General features: G+C 46.9%; 2 protein-coding genes across 2 annotated transcripts; one reads left to right on the forward strand and one right to left on the reverse strand.

Moving 5' to 3' along the window:
- The first annotated feature begins 899 nt into the window (after positions 1-899).
- LOC101779303 (GDSL esterase/lipase At5g45670) lies at positions 900-2,571 on the forward strand. Its single transcript, XM_004961430.3, has 3 exons — positions 900-1,276; positions 1,410-1,534; positions 1,633-2,571. The coding sequence occupies exons 1-3, from the start codon at positions 1,021-1,023 to the stop codon at positions 2,356-2,358; spliced, it is 1,107 nt and encodes a 368-aa protein (XP_004961487.1). The 5' UTR covers positions 900-1,020; the 3' UTR covers positions 2,359-2,571.
- A 417-nt stretch (positions 2,572-2,988) lies between these two features.
- On the reverse strand, positions 2,989-7,696 carry LOC101779697. The gene is made up of 3 exons (XM_004961431.3): positions 7,508-7,696; positions 6,981-7,368; positions 2,989-5,995 (listed from the first exon to the last, which is right to left on the reverse strand). Exons 1-3 carry the CDS (start codon positions 7,537-7,539, stop codon positions 3,212-3,214), a joined length of 3,204 nt encoding a protein of 1,067 aa, XP_004961488.1. The 5' UTR covers positions 7,540-7,696; the 3' UTR covers positions 2,989-3,211.
- Positions 7,697-16,265: the final 8,569 nt, after the last annotated feature.

Below are 16,265 nucleotides of genomic sequence, written 5' to 3' on the forward strand. Positions count from 1 at the left end.
CACGGTGCACGGAGCATTCAGGGCCCAGGGGTACCGCTGGCACCGCGTTACTGTGGTGAACGACCGGCAAGCTTCAGTTCAACCGGCAGAGGTGCTTGTATACGGATTTATGCAAAATAACTTTTGAGTACCGAGCGCCCTACTGCCGTGTTTCCGCTGTCCTGCTGCCTGCACGCGGAACTCACTGGCAGCTGTTAGTGCGGCTACGCGCTGCACTGTACGCAACGTACTACTGCGTACACTGCGTCCCAATAATTTGCCAGTGGGGTCTACGGTAGGTCTGTTTGGTTCGTGAACGCTATCATATCAAATATTTAGGTACTAATTAGAAATATTAAATTTAAAAATATTAAATATAAGTTAATTATAAAATCAATTACATAAATGAAGGTTGATTCGTAAGACGAATGCATTAAACCTAATTAGTTTATGATTTGACCATGTAATGCTACCGTAAATATGCGCTAATTATGAATTAATTAGGTTTAATAGATTCATCTCGCAAATTAACCACGACTTATGCAGTTAGTTTTATAATTAGTGGTATCAAACATTCGATGTGACCTGACTAATCTGTACCGGAGAGATCAATCTGGTATTCTTCAATGTGAAGTGTGAATTCAGCCAGCTCCTGTTCCGTGTGTCTACACTTGTAAAGCTGGAGCTGCTGGCTACCCGGCCGGCCCAATGCCTCCACTCTACTACCCCAGCCGCGCGGAACTAAATGCGGGACCACAGCCCGGACCTAACGAGGGACTTGAAAAGGCCCAACTAATCTCCAACCTGTCCAATCAAAAAATTCCGGGGACCGCCGTTTCGAAAATGGTCGAATTTCCTCGAAATACAATAATTGTAATCGATGGCATGCAGGATCGGGGTGATGGTATAAAACCAGCGCCTCTTGGGGCCTTGTGACGCGTCGCCGTCGATCGATCTCATCGCGAATCCAAGCAGCTGCCAAGCTCGGGGCGCCTCCCATTCGCTTGATCGCTAGCTACCACTACCAGTAGGAAGAGGGGAATGGGGCGGCGCGCGTGGCAAATGGCCGTGGCCGTCCTGGCCGTGCTCGGCGCGGCGGCGACGACGACGGTGCGGCCGGCCGTGGCGGCGCCGCAGGTGCCGTGCTACTTCATCTTCGGGGACTCGCTCGTGGACAACGGCAACAACAACTTCATCGTGTCGATGGCGCGGGCCAACTACCCGCCCTACGGAATCGACTTCGCCGGCGGCCCCACGGGGCGCTTCAGCAACGGCCTCACCACCGTCGACGTCCTCGGTGAGCAGCACCGACGGAGCTTCTGGTGTTCCAGTGTTCTCGTGTGGCATGCAGCAACAGAGCTTAGTTAATTCGTAGCTAGTGACAAGAACTACTTTGCATATTTACTTCGCGTCCGTCGGCCCGTGTGCAGCCAAGCTTCTGGGCTTCGACGACTTCATCCCCCCGTTCGCCGGCGCGAGCAGCCAGCAGCTCCTCACCGGCGTCAACTTCGCCTCCGCCGCCGCCGGCATCCGGGAGGAGACCGGCCAGCAGCTGGTACGCACACTGCTGCATGCCGTACGAACGCATGCAGTGTTCATCGATCGTGAAGTTGACGACGAGAGAAACCAAACAACGGCTACGCATGCATGCAGGGTGGTCGGATCAGCTTCAGCGGGCAGGTGCAGAACTACCAGTCGGCGGTGCAGGAGCTGATCAGCATCCTGGGCGACGAGGGCTCGGCGGCGACGCACCTGAGCCGCTGCATCTTCAGCGTCGGCATGGGCAGCAACGACTACCTCAACAACTACTTCATGCCGGCCTTCTACGACACCGGCAGCCGGTACACCCCGGAGCAGTACGCGGACTCGCTGGCCGCCGACTACTCCCGCCTCCTGATGGTGATGTATCGGTACGGCGCCCGGAAGGTGGCGGTGATCGGGGTCGGGCAGGTCGGGTGCAGCCCCAACGAGCTGGCGCAGCGGAGCCCCGACGGCGCCACCTGCGTCGAGGCCATCAACGCTGCCATCCGGATCTTCAACCAGCGGCTCGTCGGCCTGGTGGACCGGTTCAACAGGCAGCTCCCCGGCGCGCGCTTCACCTACGTCAACGCGTACGGCATCTTCGACGACATCCTCAGGTCCCCGGGCGCGCACGGGCTGAGGGTTACCAACGCCGGGTGCTGCGGGGTGGGCAGGAACAACGGGCAGGTGACGTGCCTCCCGTTCCAGATGCCCTGCGCCAACCGCCACGAGTACCTCTTCTGGGACGCCTTCCACCCGACGGAGGCCGCCAACGTGCTCGTCGGCCAGAGGACCTACGCCGCCAGGCTCGCGTCCGACGTCCACCCATACGACATCCGGACCCTCGCGCGCCTCTAGCTAGCTAGTCTCTAGAGGTTCTTTGGTTTGTGAATTCGTGGGTTCTTGCATTGGGTGCACAGCGTATAGGAGACAGCGAGTCTGGAGTGCAGTTTACGGTGTCACATTCCATTCCAAGTGTGTAATTAGTTTGGCATTTTGGGAACCATGTAAGATTTGGCTTTGCAAAATCAGTTTTATAGTACTTCTATTGGAAACATTCAATATTCACAAGCTCGCAGCGCAGGCTGCATTCACTTGGGGGAAACTTTTTTTTTTGGGGGGGGATATTCACTTGGGGAAACTCGAGAACGGCTCGTGATACACGAAAACGACAGCGTGACAGCCTGACACACGGCTGGGCGACGGTATTGTATCGGCAAGAAGTTCGTGCGAGGCGTTCACGGGCAGGCCCATGCAGATCTGCTTCACCGCCGGCGCAACCCTGCCGAAGACCTCCGATCCGCCGGCGCCGCCGAGACGCTCCATCCCCAGGCTCTCCCTCCTCTCTCCGCAGCTCAACCACCGGCGCCCCCGGCCCATTGCGCGCGGCACGGCCAGGCATGTGCACGTGACGGTGCGGCTCAACACAATGATGCTGTGCCATCGCCACGGGTAGCTATTGCCTGCTGCAAGAGCATGCTCGAGGAGTTTGGCTTCCGTTTCAGCAAATCGCCGCTGCGAAGCGGAACAAAAACTCATGGGCTACAACACCACGCGACAATGCTTCAGGGAAAAGTCTCTGGCGCCCAACAGCCCCTTCCAACCACAATCACTGAATGTTCAGGTTTAGAAAGGGTGTGAACGAAGCCGCCTGCTTCATGGCATGAGGCACCCCAATTCATACAGGTACTTCACTTACAGCCAAGACACGCTAGAATTTGTAGGTTTCGGCGCCTCGCGTCTTGGACGTACTCAGTGTACAAGCGTCATTCTCCGGGGCCAATAGTGGCGCAACTGAATGCACGGGCCAGGGATTTTCTTGGTACACGCCGCTGGCACTCGGCTGCAGGACATGCTTCGCTCCAGGTTTCAGCTTCAGAGGCCTGTGTGCGTTGGCAGGAGCTGACCATGTGGCTTGTGACTCTCTGTGTCCAAGTCGGAGATCCGCTTCAGGCTCGTCGAGACAGATAGGCATGTCTCGTGCCTGTGGATCTGGTGGTCTGGATCCACGGAACTCCAGACCCTTTTCTGGGAATGGTAACATGGTTAGCTCCTTCCCAGCAGCTGTGTACGGCTTCTTTGCTAATGTCAGAAACATATCATCCTTTTCTGCAGGTCTCTTACAGTTTCTCCTCGTATGTTCCAATCCCTCAGGCTTTGATCCCATCGTAGTCCATCTCATGCTCTTGTCTTCGAATATCGCATAGCCAGGAGCACTAGGATTGCTCACTGGATGGGGTACCGGAACTGGTGGGTGAAAGGCGGTAACAGATCCATGAGGCGGTGTGTAGTCAGCGATGTAACCCTGGGAAGGGATGACCGAAGGCGGCAATGGTCGGAGGGAGGTGAATTTTGTTTGGGTTGTCAAACCAGGAGCATTCTGAATAGGATAGCCTGACGGAAACGATGACATTGGAGGCCTCTGCGTCGTTCTGCTAAACTGTTGTGGAAGGTAACTGGATAGGTACGGCACCGGTCTTTCTTCCATGAAGTTTCTGATGTTGTTCCTTCTATTTAAGGATGACTCTGGTGCAACAGTTTGAGTGTGCCTGCGGTGCACAGAACCCGACACCATGTCTTCAGCGTTACGCTGAACTTGCTTTTCCATAACTGGCTGCTTCTGCCCTATTTCACCTTCACCTGCTGGATGAACATTCGCATTATTTGCTGTTCCTACTTCAGGTTGCTGGTGGTGACTATTTGTTCTGAAACTACTGGTATCAAGCACAAAACTTGGTATAGCAGCTGGAACAAAACAAAAATGTGATGTTCCAGATGGTTGTCTCTCTCTATCTGAAATCCTACATGCAGAAGGGGGATCAACCAGTCCTCCATGGAACGGTAGTGGAAAAACGTTCATATGTGCTCCCTGAAAATCTTCAGCTCGAGTTTGTTTACTGGAAGATGGAGTTTCATTATTCAGACCTCTACATTGCATGGCACTGGTTCCAAGTGTAACTGTTTTCCCCATGAGGCGCATTGTTGTTTCGGCATTGTGCTGGCTGTTCTGCCCACTGTTCTGTCTTAGACAGTGGCTCTGCATCCCAATTAGCTTCTGCTGTGGATTGTGATGCCCCATGCATCCAGAGCAAAAACATTCAACTGAAAGCTCCTGTTGGTTGGTACATGGATACTTGTTGCTCGGAATTCTATAGTAATGAACTTTTGTTCTTTCAGAACTTGGCAACTGTCTGAAATCCATCCCATATGCTGTTGCAGTTGCTGGAGTAAAACGAGGACCTGCATGAAACACAGATCGATCTACTGTACAAATTTCTTGAGCATGATGGTTGGATCTCAAATTGACATGATCCATGCAAGTACTAGGAGTGAAAATGGTTGGAATAGTTGAGGGACTTGAAGAATTCTCTCCCAAGCACTGCCTCTTAAAAATGTCAGCAGAATTAGGGGTGCAACCAGGATGAACCTTAACGAATTCACCTCGTGAATTAATAGGAAGGCCAAGATAGTCATCACCAAAGTGCATGTTCCTGCCTGCAGCTACACAATCCGTGGCTTGTGCGCCTGCTGGTTTATTTGATCCTATTGAGGAGTTTATGCTTCTCACAGCATCTTTACCAGATCTAAGAAGCTCAGTATGAACTTGATAATTAGCAACCAGCCTCTCCTGCAATGTGCTTCTGCTCCTAGCATATAAACAAGAACTGGAAGGTTGTGACAATGGACCCCTATCACCAGATATTGCCTTGGCTGTCAAACTAGGAGCATATGATGCTTGTGATAGCATATGGTTTCTTTCTCCAAGACACTCAACATCAGGACTTAAGCCATCGTCGCTGTCTAGATGAGAGTTCACATCGTTGAAGTTTTGACAGGGCACCTTACGACGTGCCAAACTAATGGAGTTCAGACAATTACTGCTATTAGAAGTTTCTATACAGTGATTCAGATCCACTGAATTGCTCAGTATAGTCCTATCTTTCGGTTTGGTAAGTGGGGCAGTATGGTAAACACCAGCTGATACTACATTTTCAGATAAAGAGCTGGTATTCTCCACTGCCCCTGATATACCATCTGCTTGTTGATAGACCAACTGTGTCTTATCTGTATTGCGGTGATCACAACCTTCCGGAGTGGGTTGCTGGGATGTCTGTACTGATTGTGGTTGCTCTGTATTACCTTCAGGTAGATGCGCAGTCCATCTGAATATGTCGGTGCCATCAGAAAATGTAACATGCTTTGATTTGCAAGAACTCGATTTACACCTAATATCTGTGTTATCCAGTACTGTGCAGAACCCTGCTTCTGATTGCTGCTTACAAATGCTTTGAGCTTTAACACTGTTTGTTACAGCCTTTTTGTGTCTTTCCAAAACTGACTTTCTGTTTCCCTTACTTTTTCTGTCTAGTAAAACCAAGACCTCTTGATTTCCCTTTTTCTTGCTAAGAGCATTCTCGGGCTTCTTCTTTCTTATGGAATGTTGAAACAACTGAGAAATGCTAATTGGGGTAGCTTTTACCCCACTCTTTTTCTCCTGAAAATGAGAAAAAACACTGGTATCACCTCTCTTGAAGTTTATAAACAAAAGTTTAATAGACATCTTCTGGTCTGTATTGTACTTCAGGGTATCATTTAGACCTATCAAGAAAATGGGAAACTTCTATTACTTTCACCATTGTATACAGTATATAGTTGCATTACTTAGGAATATTACAAGATTTGCTGACAGTACGCATTCCCAATCAGTCAACCAAACTATGCCAGCAATTTGCAAAATCTTATGCATGAACAAGTGTATCTATAGCATTCAGCAAGCATGAATAACGCATAGGAATAAAAAAAAGGAAATAGCTTTGAATAAAACAGTTAACAGTCTAACTCAAACCACATGAAAATCATGATATGGTTGAAACAAAAAAAAATCATGAAATGGAGGGTGCTAAGACACATGAGGCCAGCCGACACCACAGATGAAGACTAAAGGGAAAACAAGACAAGTAAAACACGGAAACAGTTACAACTGATTGGTATACATCCAAATTACACTCTTGCAATATTTGTTATGCCATTTGATATACAAACTACCTAAAGAAGACAAAGCACACACCTACATTTTGGTTGGCCAGAAATTAACCAAAAGCAGGAATGGATGAACATAAGAGTAGGTTAAAAAGGAGGAACAGTTTTAACAGAAAATCCACTTCAAACCCATAAGTTTGAATACTCAATCAAACCTCAGCAAGAGGTTCCCATCAAGGGATTAATGTCGGATCCACTTTATACTGTTTGCGCAATGACTCTTCTAGTGGTCAGTGGTCACTTCACATCACCGTGAACTCTCAAGCTGCGGATCGTCAGTTGAACAATAAGATCCACACCCACACTTCGAACGAACAAGTCCTGGCAGACCTGTACTTACCCGAGAATGACAAGCATTCGCCACATCCAAACATTCTATCGTGTCCGGCGAAACGTAATCCAAGAAATGCAAAGCAAATCGATGCAATGTTCCCACTTACCTTTTCTCTCGCATCGGTCCCGGCCGGGGCCTTCTTCTTCTTCTTCTTCTTCTTCTTCTTCTTCTTGTTCCCACTGCTCGCCTTAACCCTGACAGGCACAGGGAGCACTAGCTTCCCCTTGCCATCCGGCTTCCTCTTGGCGGCCTTCCCCTTCCCGCGGCGCTGGCCCCGGGCCACCCGCGGCACGGCGGCGAAGAGCTCGGCGACGGAGCGCTTCCGGCGCTTGGCCGCCATCCTCCTCTCCACCTCCCCCTCCTCGTCCTCCGCCGCCGCCGCGGCCTCGTCCTCCCACCACCTGAACCACCGCACCTCCACCGGCGGCAGCGTCCCCGCGTCCCCGCCGAACGGCCAGCCCCCGCCCTCCGCCCTCGCCCGCGCCGCGTACTCCCTGCATCCGCCGCAGCGACGGGACGAAAAACAAGGGCACGAGGTGAGGTGAGGTGAGGTCAGTCAGACGGAGCAGCAGCATCGGCCGGCGCAATGTGGAACGGTAGAGACGCCGGGCCACCGGCGGCGCAATGCGGTACCGGATGGAGAACGGCGCGCCGGCGGCCGCCATCCCAGGCGGCGGGCGGGCGAGCGCGCGAGGCGAGGGGCTTGCTTCCCCCCGGGGCTCAGTTTCCCGCGCCGCGGCGCCGATGGCGACGCGAGAGAGAGAGGAAAGCGACGGGGTAGTGGAGTGACGGTGACGGAGGCGCGCGGCGTGGTCAGCTCGTGCGGTCCAGGAGGTTTTGGCAGTGATCCTTTCACTGTTTCGGGGGCGGAGGCGTCCTCACGCGCTCGATTATTGCGACGGACCGACGGTACAGTGGCCAGTGGGCAGGGGGCATCGCGTCGGGCCCGCCGCCGTCCGCACTCCGCCCGCCCGCCCGCCGAGGCGCGCGCCGTGCGGCGTGGTGGCGTGGGCCACCTAGCCACCTGCCGGCTGCTGCCGGCCGAGCGCCTGGCAAGGGCCGCTGCTTCCGCATGACCGCATGGCTTGACGTCGCGGGGGGACCCGGGCAGCCGGCAGCGGATAAAACTGGGCAGGCAGGCAGGCTACAAAACACGGGTCAAAAAAACTCGCCACTTCCGCCTCGTTCTGATCCGAGTCCGGACGCGAGCAGCTGACTGATGAACCCCGCCCACGTTGGATTGTCGGACGCACGGGAACTTGCAACCGTGTGCAAGTGCCAGCGACCAGCGTGCGCGCCGCACTGCGTTAGCATATGCGTCGATCTGGGCACTGGGAGTGGGAAATCTGGAACGGCGAGTGACGAGGACAGGTTCGTTCCAGCTGCAGATTTTAGGCTTTTCTAAAAAAACTGATATTAATTTTTTTAAAGCCATTAAATTTTAGAAAATGTGTTTAGTTTTCTCGGCTTAGAAAGTTTTAAAAAATTTATAAAACTGAGATTTCCAATTTTTTTAATGTAAACTCAGATTTTTTTTCTAACTTTTCGAAATTTGTACAGTAAGTTTACGTTACGTTTAACCGGCAGTCCCGTTATAGATGGGTGACGACTGATGAGTACAGCAAGTCGATCACAGGCGAGAGATTTCAGAATTTGACTTGAATGATCACACTGCTACTGCTACTTGACGTATTGCATTCACAGTTTCCATCCAGCACGTGGTATGCCTTTCATCACCGGTACTAAAAGAGAGATAGATAGCTACGTTGTCAGACATTTGGGTTGGCAAGAGGCGCAGTTAGCCCTACACTCGTTCAACATTGCATGGCAATATTCTTTGCGGCTGATGTCCGGGCAGCAGTAAAGTATATACGATGATCGGGGGTCAACTAATCATTGGCGACAGGCCTGGTGAGGAATTTGTGTGCCCGTCGTCAATACTACAAATAAAATACATATCTATTGACCGAAAAAAATGAGAGTAAGAAGACGGGTTGGCCGCGTATACTCACACTGTGTAGGTGGCAATGCTAGGGATCCAATGAGCATGGTGAAAAAGAACATGGTCTTCCCGCTGTTGTTCATCGTATGTTGCATAGCAATCACTGAGAGAGAACGAATCTGATATAAATGTTAGCGTGATATGAACCTATTCAACACTTTCCCCACTACATGAGGTAATCGACTAGAACATAGGTAAGCAACGAAATAACCCAAAGTAACCTAAACTAGCCCTAACCAGCCTATAAAAGCATTATCTGTGTGACTTACTTCGTAGTGCGACTTACTTCGTAGTACCAATGTTTCCGTCCGCCCCCGCACCCCACTCCGTTTTTTTCTCCGTTCTTCTTTTTCTGCCTTCCCTCTTTTCTACCTCCCGTTTTCCCCCTCCCCACATTCTTTTTTTCCTTGGCTCCTATCACCTCCTCCCACGCCCGCGCCTCGCCTCCTCACTCTTTCCTCCCTCCGCCGCCACGCTTGGACGGCGGAGTACTGCGATTTCGGCCCCGACTTCGAGCACCGCAAGCCCTGGCTACACACCCACGGGCCGGGGGTCTACCCGTCGAGCTCATAGCCCCCTTCATCATCCGGTTCATGCCGTAGCGTTCCTTCCCCTCCTTTTGCGGTCCCCGCAGTCTCTGGTGTCGCCTAATCTAATCTGTGGTTGATCTGGTCGGGTACGTAGGCGTCGGCGGCTGCGGGGGTGACAAGGACGTTGACAAGGTCGGCGAACGCCTCTAGGGGGTGGGGATCCCGGACGGCTCTATGGCGCTTTCAATTGTCCCAGCTTGGAATCCTTAGTAGCAGCATGAGGATGCTGTTGTGTGCAACCGCCCCATGGCTGGCCATTAGCGCCGCGGCGCACCTGGGCAGAAGCACCAGCAGGGAGCAACCGCTGTCGAGGATAACCGTCAGGAGGACGGTCCATGCCGTCAACAACGCGGCGCGCGTCAAGGCGTCCCCTTTCGTTTTTGGACTGACAACGAGGCCCAATGTCCTCCCCCCTATTCTATTTATCGAAGAAAAATTCCATTATCAGCTCACTCTTCATCAATCCCTACGGGCCAACTTGATCCTCTTCCCCAGGATCACCAGATGAGGGAAGCCTAGGAGAGCCACCGTCTTATAGAATAAGAAAAAAAATGAAGATAATAAACTTTGGATTCTTTCTTTCAAAAACCTTTGCACGCCTCCGTTACCATTTGGGACCGGACGCTCCTGTCAAAACATTGAATTAGCACCAATAAACTTATGGAACGTTCCCGTTCGCGTGCATCCAGCAGGAATCGAACCCGTAAAATTTGAAAATAAGGATTACCCATAATATGTGGAAGTATCCACGTAATTTCGAATTGACGACCTATGTATAAAAGAGAAATTTTTTGGTCTTAAATTCTGTTGGAGTTTCTTAAGTTTCGATTGGAATTGAAAGAATTTTTCTAAAAAGGAAAAAGCTTTCTTTCTAAGAAATTTTCTTCCTTCCAATTTTGTTTGCCCAAAAGACAATTTTTTTTTTTGGCAATTTGCTCGGATCGGATGAAGCAATAGAATTTTGAACCAGTTCGCGGATATCATACGGAACTCAGAAAGAACTCCCCCTTTATACGATTTAAGTATACATAAAGTAATTTTTTTTCATGAAACAAGTACCTGGCAAATCAAAATTGGAATTAGCTCAATTCGCGGATTTTTTTGCAATCGTTATTTCTTGCCTCCGTCATCAGTCCTCAGTGTCGAGGAACATGTGCTAGGGTGTATGTGTGTGCCCTTTTCTTCATTTTTGCATTTCTTATTAATTTTGTAGGCTCACGATTCGACTTTGACCGTTATGGATTGGTACCAAGATCAAGTCCTAGGCAAGCGGATGTATCCACAATTCATTTAGAGTTACTTAATAGCCTATTTCTTATACTATATCTCTATCCCGTGAAATTCTCGAGCTGAAAGATGGAGAAAAAAAAGGATCTACTGAATAGATACTGATACAAATATCTTTAGATGGATTGGGATATTCAGAACCAAGAGGTCCTGGATTCTCTTTTGGATAGGCCCCGTAAGGAGAAAAGAAGATGAAATGCCAACGGACCTTTTCCAATTATTTCTTCAATTGAGAGAAAGAAAGAGAGTAGTAAATTTTTAAATAAGGAATAAATCATGTATATATCTAAACAACCTTTTTATAAATTTAAGCAACCCTTTCGTAAATCCAAACAAACTTTTCATAAATCAAAGCAACCTTTTCATAAATTAAAAAAAATCGAAAGAAAAAAAAGAAAGAACGCCAATTACTATTTTAACGCAAGGCTTTGCCACTTATTTATTATTTCATTCAACAGAGAATCGGCAGCTTTTTGTTCAATTTCTCGTGGAGTAAAAAACTTTTCATTAGTACGAGTCAAGGGAATGACCCCCTGGCCCCGGATTTCCTTATAAAGGATACGGCGAGGATAAAGACCCTCTTTAACCTGAATCCTAATTGATTGGATATCCCGTATATTAATTTTCTTTTTACCTTTATGAGGAAATCATTTTCTCGAGCCGTATGAGGAGAGAAGAAAAGCATTCCACGACCCCCGAAGGGTGGTGGGGGACAAATTTCTTTTGAGCAAATGGAATTGCTGAGAAAAAAGCCGACTATCGGATTTGAACCCGAACCGACTAATGTTGAAGAATCAACGGATGAGTTGTGGTTAGGGGTGAAATGCCACAATTCCAATTTGACCTCCTTCGGACCAGAGAAGAGAGAAAGCCTGTTTGAAGGGGTTCATATACAGAACGTCTAGAAATTATCCTTAACTTTTAGAGGAATCCTTCATCAGTGGTTGTGAATGACTAACTTTTTCAGGAATTCTGTTTCGGGATCAAGCAAAACTGGATTGTTGTGCCATAGGAAGGATAGCTATACTAATTTTGTAGCGCCGCCCGATCGTACTTCTCCTGAGTTGAAAGAAAAGGTAGCAACTGCATTTTTTTCTCTACAAAAGAAACCTCTGATGAAGGACTTTTCACTTAGTGGTAGAGTAATGCTTTGATAAGATGGAAGTCATTGGTTCGAATCCGAGCTACTTTGAAATCAGATGGTGTTTTCGCAGCAGTCCAAGGGGTTGGTTCACTTTTGGTCGTAAAGGAGTTCATATCCTGTTATCGAGTGCAGCCCCCATACATGGTCTTACGACTTTGTGGAGACCTGTGTTTTTGGTAAACTGATGCGACGCTTTATTCCAGGGAATCCCCAACGAAAAATGCACACTATTGATCAAAAAGGAAATCCAAAAAGAACTCGAGTTTTTGGCAGTAGTTTGTTTTTCTTAATGAAATTGAAATTGTTAACTAACAGAGCAAACACAAATATCTTGGTTCGAGTCCGAGTGGCGGCATTCTCGAAAAAGAATACAATAGATTAGAATCCAAATATGCCGAATCGCTCGTATTATGATCTTCCAAAAAGAGATGCGGCAAAAGCAATTTGCTTGGCTTTACATCCATCCCAAGGTATCATTTTCTTCTTAGCAAAAGAGCCTCTTTTGGAGTCTTAAGACCATAATTTGTGTTTCAAAGAAAAGAAATATCATATATATTCAGCGAATGAAATAGAGTCAGCCGGACCATCTAAAATCCGAAACGGTCCTATTTCCATATCTTTATATCTTTTTTTTATGTTATGAGCCTAAGTTTTTTGGAGGCCCTTATCCAATAAATTTGGATCCGCCTTTCTACCCCCTGCGCCTACGTTGAGCAATACTAGGAAAAGCCCCTATGCGACGAAGATTCAACCCTCTGAATATTATGCCGTGTGATAGTTGCAGGGTTCATGGGTTCCTGAAAGTTTGGGTAACTCGTGGGTTGTGATGGTGCAGGGTGAAAACAGTGAATGTGTGGAATGTGGAGTTCTTCCATCCGAGCACATCTGCCGACTATTGGATCAGTGTGTTTTCTCCTGCAAATTTCAGGTAACAAAACAAATACTGTTGGTATCCACATTTAAGAAAATTGATTGGATCAGATTATCAGAACAAACTCAACCTAATGGGGATAAATGTGCCTATAATGTTACGTGCAAGGGGCAAGATTCGATATGATCTTGTTTGGGCATTGTCAATGCTGCAATCTGTGAGCTTGAGAATAAGAGGCAGTATCCACCAGTGCTATGCACTACACCTATTAAGGTTGGCATACAGGCCGTTCCATTTAATCTCGCTTTCTGAATGCAATTAGTTTCGAACCCTGACTGATTTCACCACCATATCTTCATTGCAGTACCAACTTGCAAATTTAAAAAATGATGACTACAGTAAGACTGGAAAGGGACCTTTGAAGCTTCAGTTGATCAACCAGAGGGAAGATTCCTCGTTCGCGCTTTTCTCTGGAGGTCTCTTGGCGGTAAGCGAAAAGAACTGCATCCTCTGAAACAGCAACTCCAGTATGATTCTGAAGATGCATTCCTTCATGTTCTCAATCTGAAAAAGAAAATACACTCTTGTAACAGCCCAAGCTAATTGCTGTCTCCAACGAAGTGGCATTTGTGAATCCAAAGGCACCATTGTACCCACGTTTGGTGCAAGGGAAGTCTTGGAATGAAGTAAGCTTTCCTGTCATCCCATGACTGCTAGAATTGTTTTTTTAGAACAACTGTGTGCAATGTGTATGGTTTTACAGTAAGTTACTGTAACATTTGGCTCTCAGGTCTGCTCTGGCTCCACAGTTAACTTACACCCTCGAAATCAACTTTAGTCACAAACATAAGAATGGTGATGAAATTATTATTGTTATTATTGCATATAACAGGAAGCTGGACAAGTGACTATAACATTACAGAAGCAGTTCCGTTTGTTGAATGGGGTGAGAAAGGAGGACGCCGGTTTCTTGCGCTAGCTGGTACATTATCTTTTGATGAAATCAATTGTTTGCAACTCTTACCCTTGAATATGATGGTTGATGATAATTTTTTTTCCTCATCTTAGGTTGAGCTGGACAATAGTGTCTTCTTGAAAGCGCAAGGGAGATTGGTCATTAGTGACTGGTGACCATGTGCGGAAACAGGATGTGAGGTGCATATGCAGTTAGCCTGGCTCCTCTACCAAGTCAGGATCAGCTTGGCCTCGCATATATCTGTACACCGAATTGGCTGCTGAGGACCAATTAGTTCATGATTAGCATGCGTGATGGCATAAAGCTCAGGGGTGTGTAGTAGTAGGCTAAGGTAATGCCTTAAATTGTGTTTTATTAAATTTTAAATGATGAAAATTAATCTGATACAATTTCTGGTGGTTGTTTGTGTTTAATATAATAATTAATTTTGTTTGAGCTGTTATGCAAGCTAGGCGAGGCGTGCAGCACTGGGTGAGCTGTTATGCAATTTCTTACTCTGTCAATCTCTTGTAGTGATGCATCATTAAGCTTCCCGTTTAACTTGTTACAAGAAGCCTGTATATATCATTGGAGAGCCGAACACTGCAGGTGAAAGTAAAAATGTTAATTTTTGTTCCACTCACGTTACCAAAAAAGTTTGTTCTACTCTTTCAAAAGAGGAGCGCCCATATCCATTACTTTTGTACGTGTGATCTTTATTTCTACCTTGCAAAAGGTTTATGAACTCTATCCAGAAATTTGGTGTATTCAAATTGTTTCTTATGAAAGTTAGAATTCTGAAATCTCTTATCTGTTTCAGCATTCCTGCTGCTCAGTGTCACCTCCATGTAGCGCATAATGCTTGGTCCTGGACCTATGCAGTATGGAGCTTGTGCGGACGGGAAATTACTCTGGATGTGAGCATTTGCATGTTTTTACCCTTTTATCTTCAAATTCATGTGCCATTAATTAATGCTCCATTTTTTGAAAATATTTTTGTAGGAATAGAGCTCAGGTCTATCATTTCAATATGATGGTATCCACCTAAAGGAAATAGTATATTGAGCATTATGTTTGTTTAAATTTATATTTATTAATGAGAACGGGATATAATACAATGTTGTCTTCTCATGATGGGATATGTAAGATTGTGTTAGTTTCACTTATGGATTTAAATACATGGTTCATGTGTGAGTCATCTTTGCAAGATGCAAAGATCAGGATAGTTAGCCCTTTACAAACTCGAGTCTAGCCTTTTTCATGTGTGGACTATGTAGCAGATGAGTGAAATATGAATTCAGAACCCTGAGATAATACTTCTTTTAGCAGTTCATGAATAATATTCTATTTTCTTTTCCACATTCTTTGGACTGCAATTTAAATATTGAATTTCGGATAGATAGATTGATATACATCTAGGTAATATTTGAAGCTTTAGCTGATAACCTGAATCTGTGTGCTTGCAGAAGTTCTATGGAGAGAAGTTCAATAGCCCATTGGAGACCAGGCATCTTCCATTATTTATTTGGTAAAAGATTAAGCTTTATTTTGTAAATAGAAAATGCAATGGAAAGGCCATAAAATGTGATAGTTTGTGTTTGAATCAGTTTGTTGGTTTGTGATTTAAATCCACCGACCGTATCCACCACTGTAAACTGTGAACAAATACTATCTTGTTATTGTAACTTACTACTATAAATATTATCTGTTGTATTTATGAGTATGCTATTTGGGTTATGTTATACGTTGTCTCTATCTATTGTTTTACAGTAAGTCATGAGTTAAAAGCTTTTATCCCTACAAGATTACATTACGTGTCAAGTTTTGTTTAGTTCATTAACTATTTTTTTTGGATTAAATAATTTTTTAATATTCATGCTTATTTTTAAGCTATTATTATCTTATTTAGTGGTTCGTGTATTGTAATGTAAATATTTTGTTGCCCGTAGCAACGCACGGGCACGATCCTAGTCAAAATATAAATGATAGCAAACATATCTCCACAAGAGGTTCGATGTTATAAATCAAGATCTGTTATAATCCCGAGGATAAACAAAGACTTTACCTCACGATCTTACACATATTGACGCACAAAGGAGATCAACCGGATCGAAGGGGGGGCAACAAATGGGGGCATGTAAGCCCCAGGCCGATCAGCTTGGGGTGTTTTCTCCTCCTCCCGAGCTCCGTCCTCGGGTGGCCTCCTACAGATCCAATCTTCTCTCTGTTCCTGACCTTGTGGTGATGGTGGAGTGGTGTATACGTGGTATTTCTCCTCTCCTCTGGCTCTCTCCTGCTTGTGATCCTTCACGGGGTATTTATAGTCCTCTCTAGTGTTGCTGGAAAAATCCTAGAGGCTTCGAAGACTTCACGCCGAAGAAATGGGAGCGCGATCGGACAATAGGCCAGGATGATTGGCCCGTAGGATCCTAGGCCGATTGGCCTGGGCCCTTTCTAGCCCATTTGGTCCTCCTTTTTTGCGTGCTAGCCTTTCTTGACGACCCACGTCCAATTATGCATTTAGCTCCGTATGAAAACCCTA

The sequence above is a fragment of the Setaria italica genome, chromosome III (assembly GCF_000263155.2).
Source record: "Setaria italica strain Yugu1 chromosome III, Setaria_italica_v2.0, whole genome shotgun sequence".
NCBI classification, from domain to species: Eukaryota; Viridiplantae; Streptophyta; class Magnoliopsida; order Poales; family Poaceae; genus Setaria; species Setaria italica.

What these genes read in the sequence shown, in the direction of transcription:
- LOC101779303 (XM_004961430.3), top strand. Translation starts at nt 1,021, where the DNA reads ATGGGGCGGCGCGCGTGGCAAATGGCCGTGGCCGTCCTGGCCGTGCTC. An exon ending in CACCACCGTCGACGTCCTCG is followed by an intron (nt 1,277 to 1,409) that starts GTGAGCAGCACC and finishes GCCCGTGTGCAG; the next exon opens with CCAAGCTTCTGGGCTTCGAC. An exon ending in AGGAGACCGGCCAGCAGCTG is followed by an intron (nt 1,535 to 1,632) that starts GTACGCACACTG and finishes GCATGCATGCAG; the next exon opens with GGTGGTCGGATCAGCTTCAG.
- LOC101779697 (XM_004961431.3), bottom strand. Translation starts at nt 7,539, where the DNA reads ATGGCGGCCGCCGGCGCGCCGTTCTCCATCCG. An exon ending in GGCGCGCCGTTCTCCATCCG is followed by an intron (nt 7,369 to 7,507) that starts GTACCGCATTGC and finishes CGGCGGATGCAG; the next exon opens with GGAGTACGCGGCGCGGGCGA. An exon ending in GGACCGATGCGAGAGAAAAG is followed by an intron (nt 5,996 to 6,980) that starts GTAAGTGGGAAC and finishes TCTCATTTTCAG; the next exon opens with GAGAAAAAGAGTGGGGTAAA.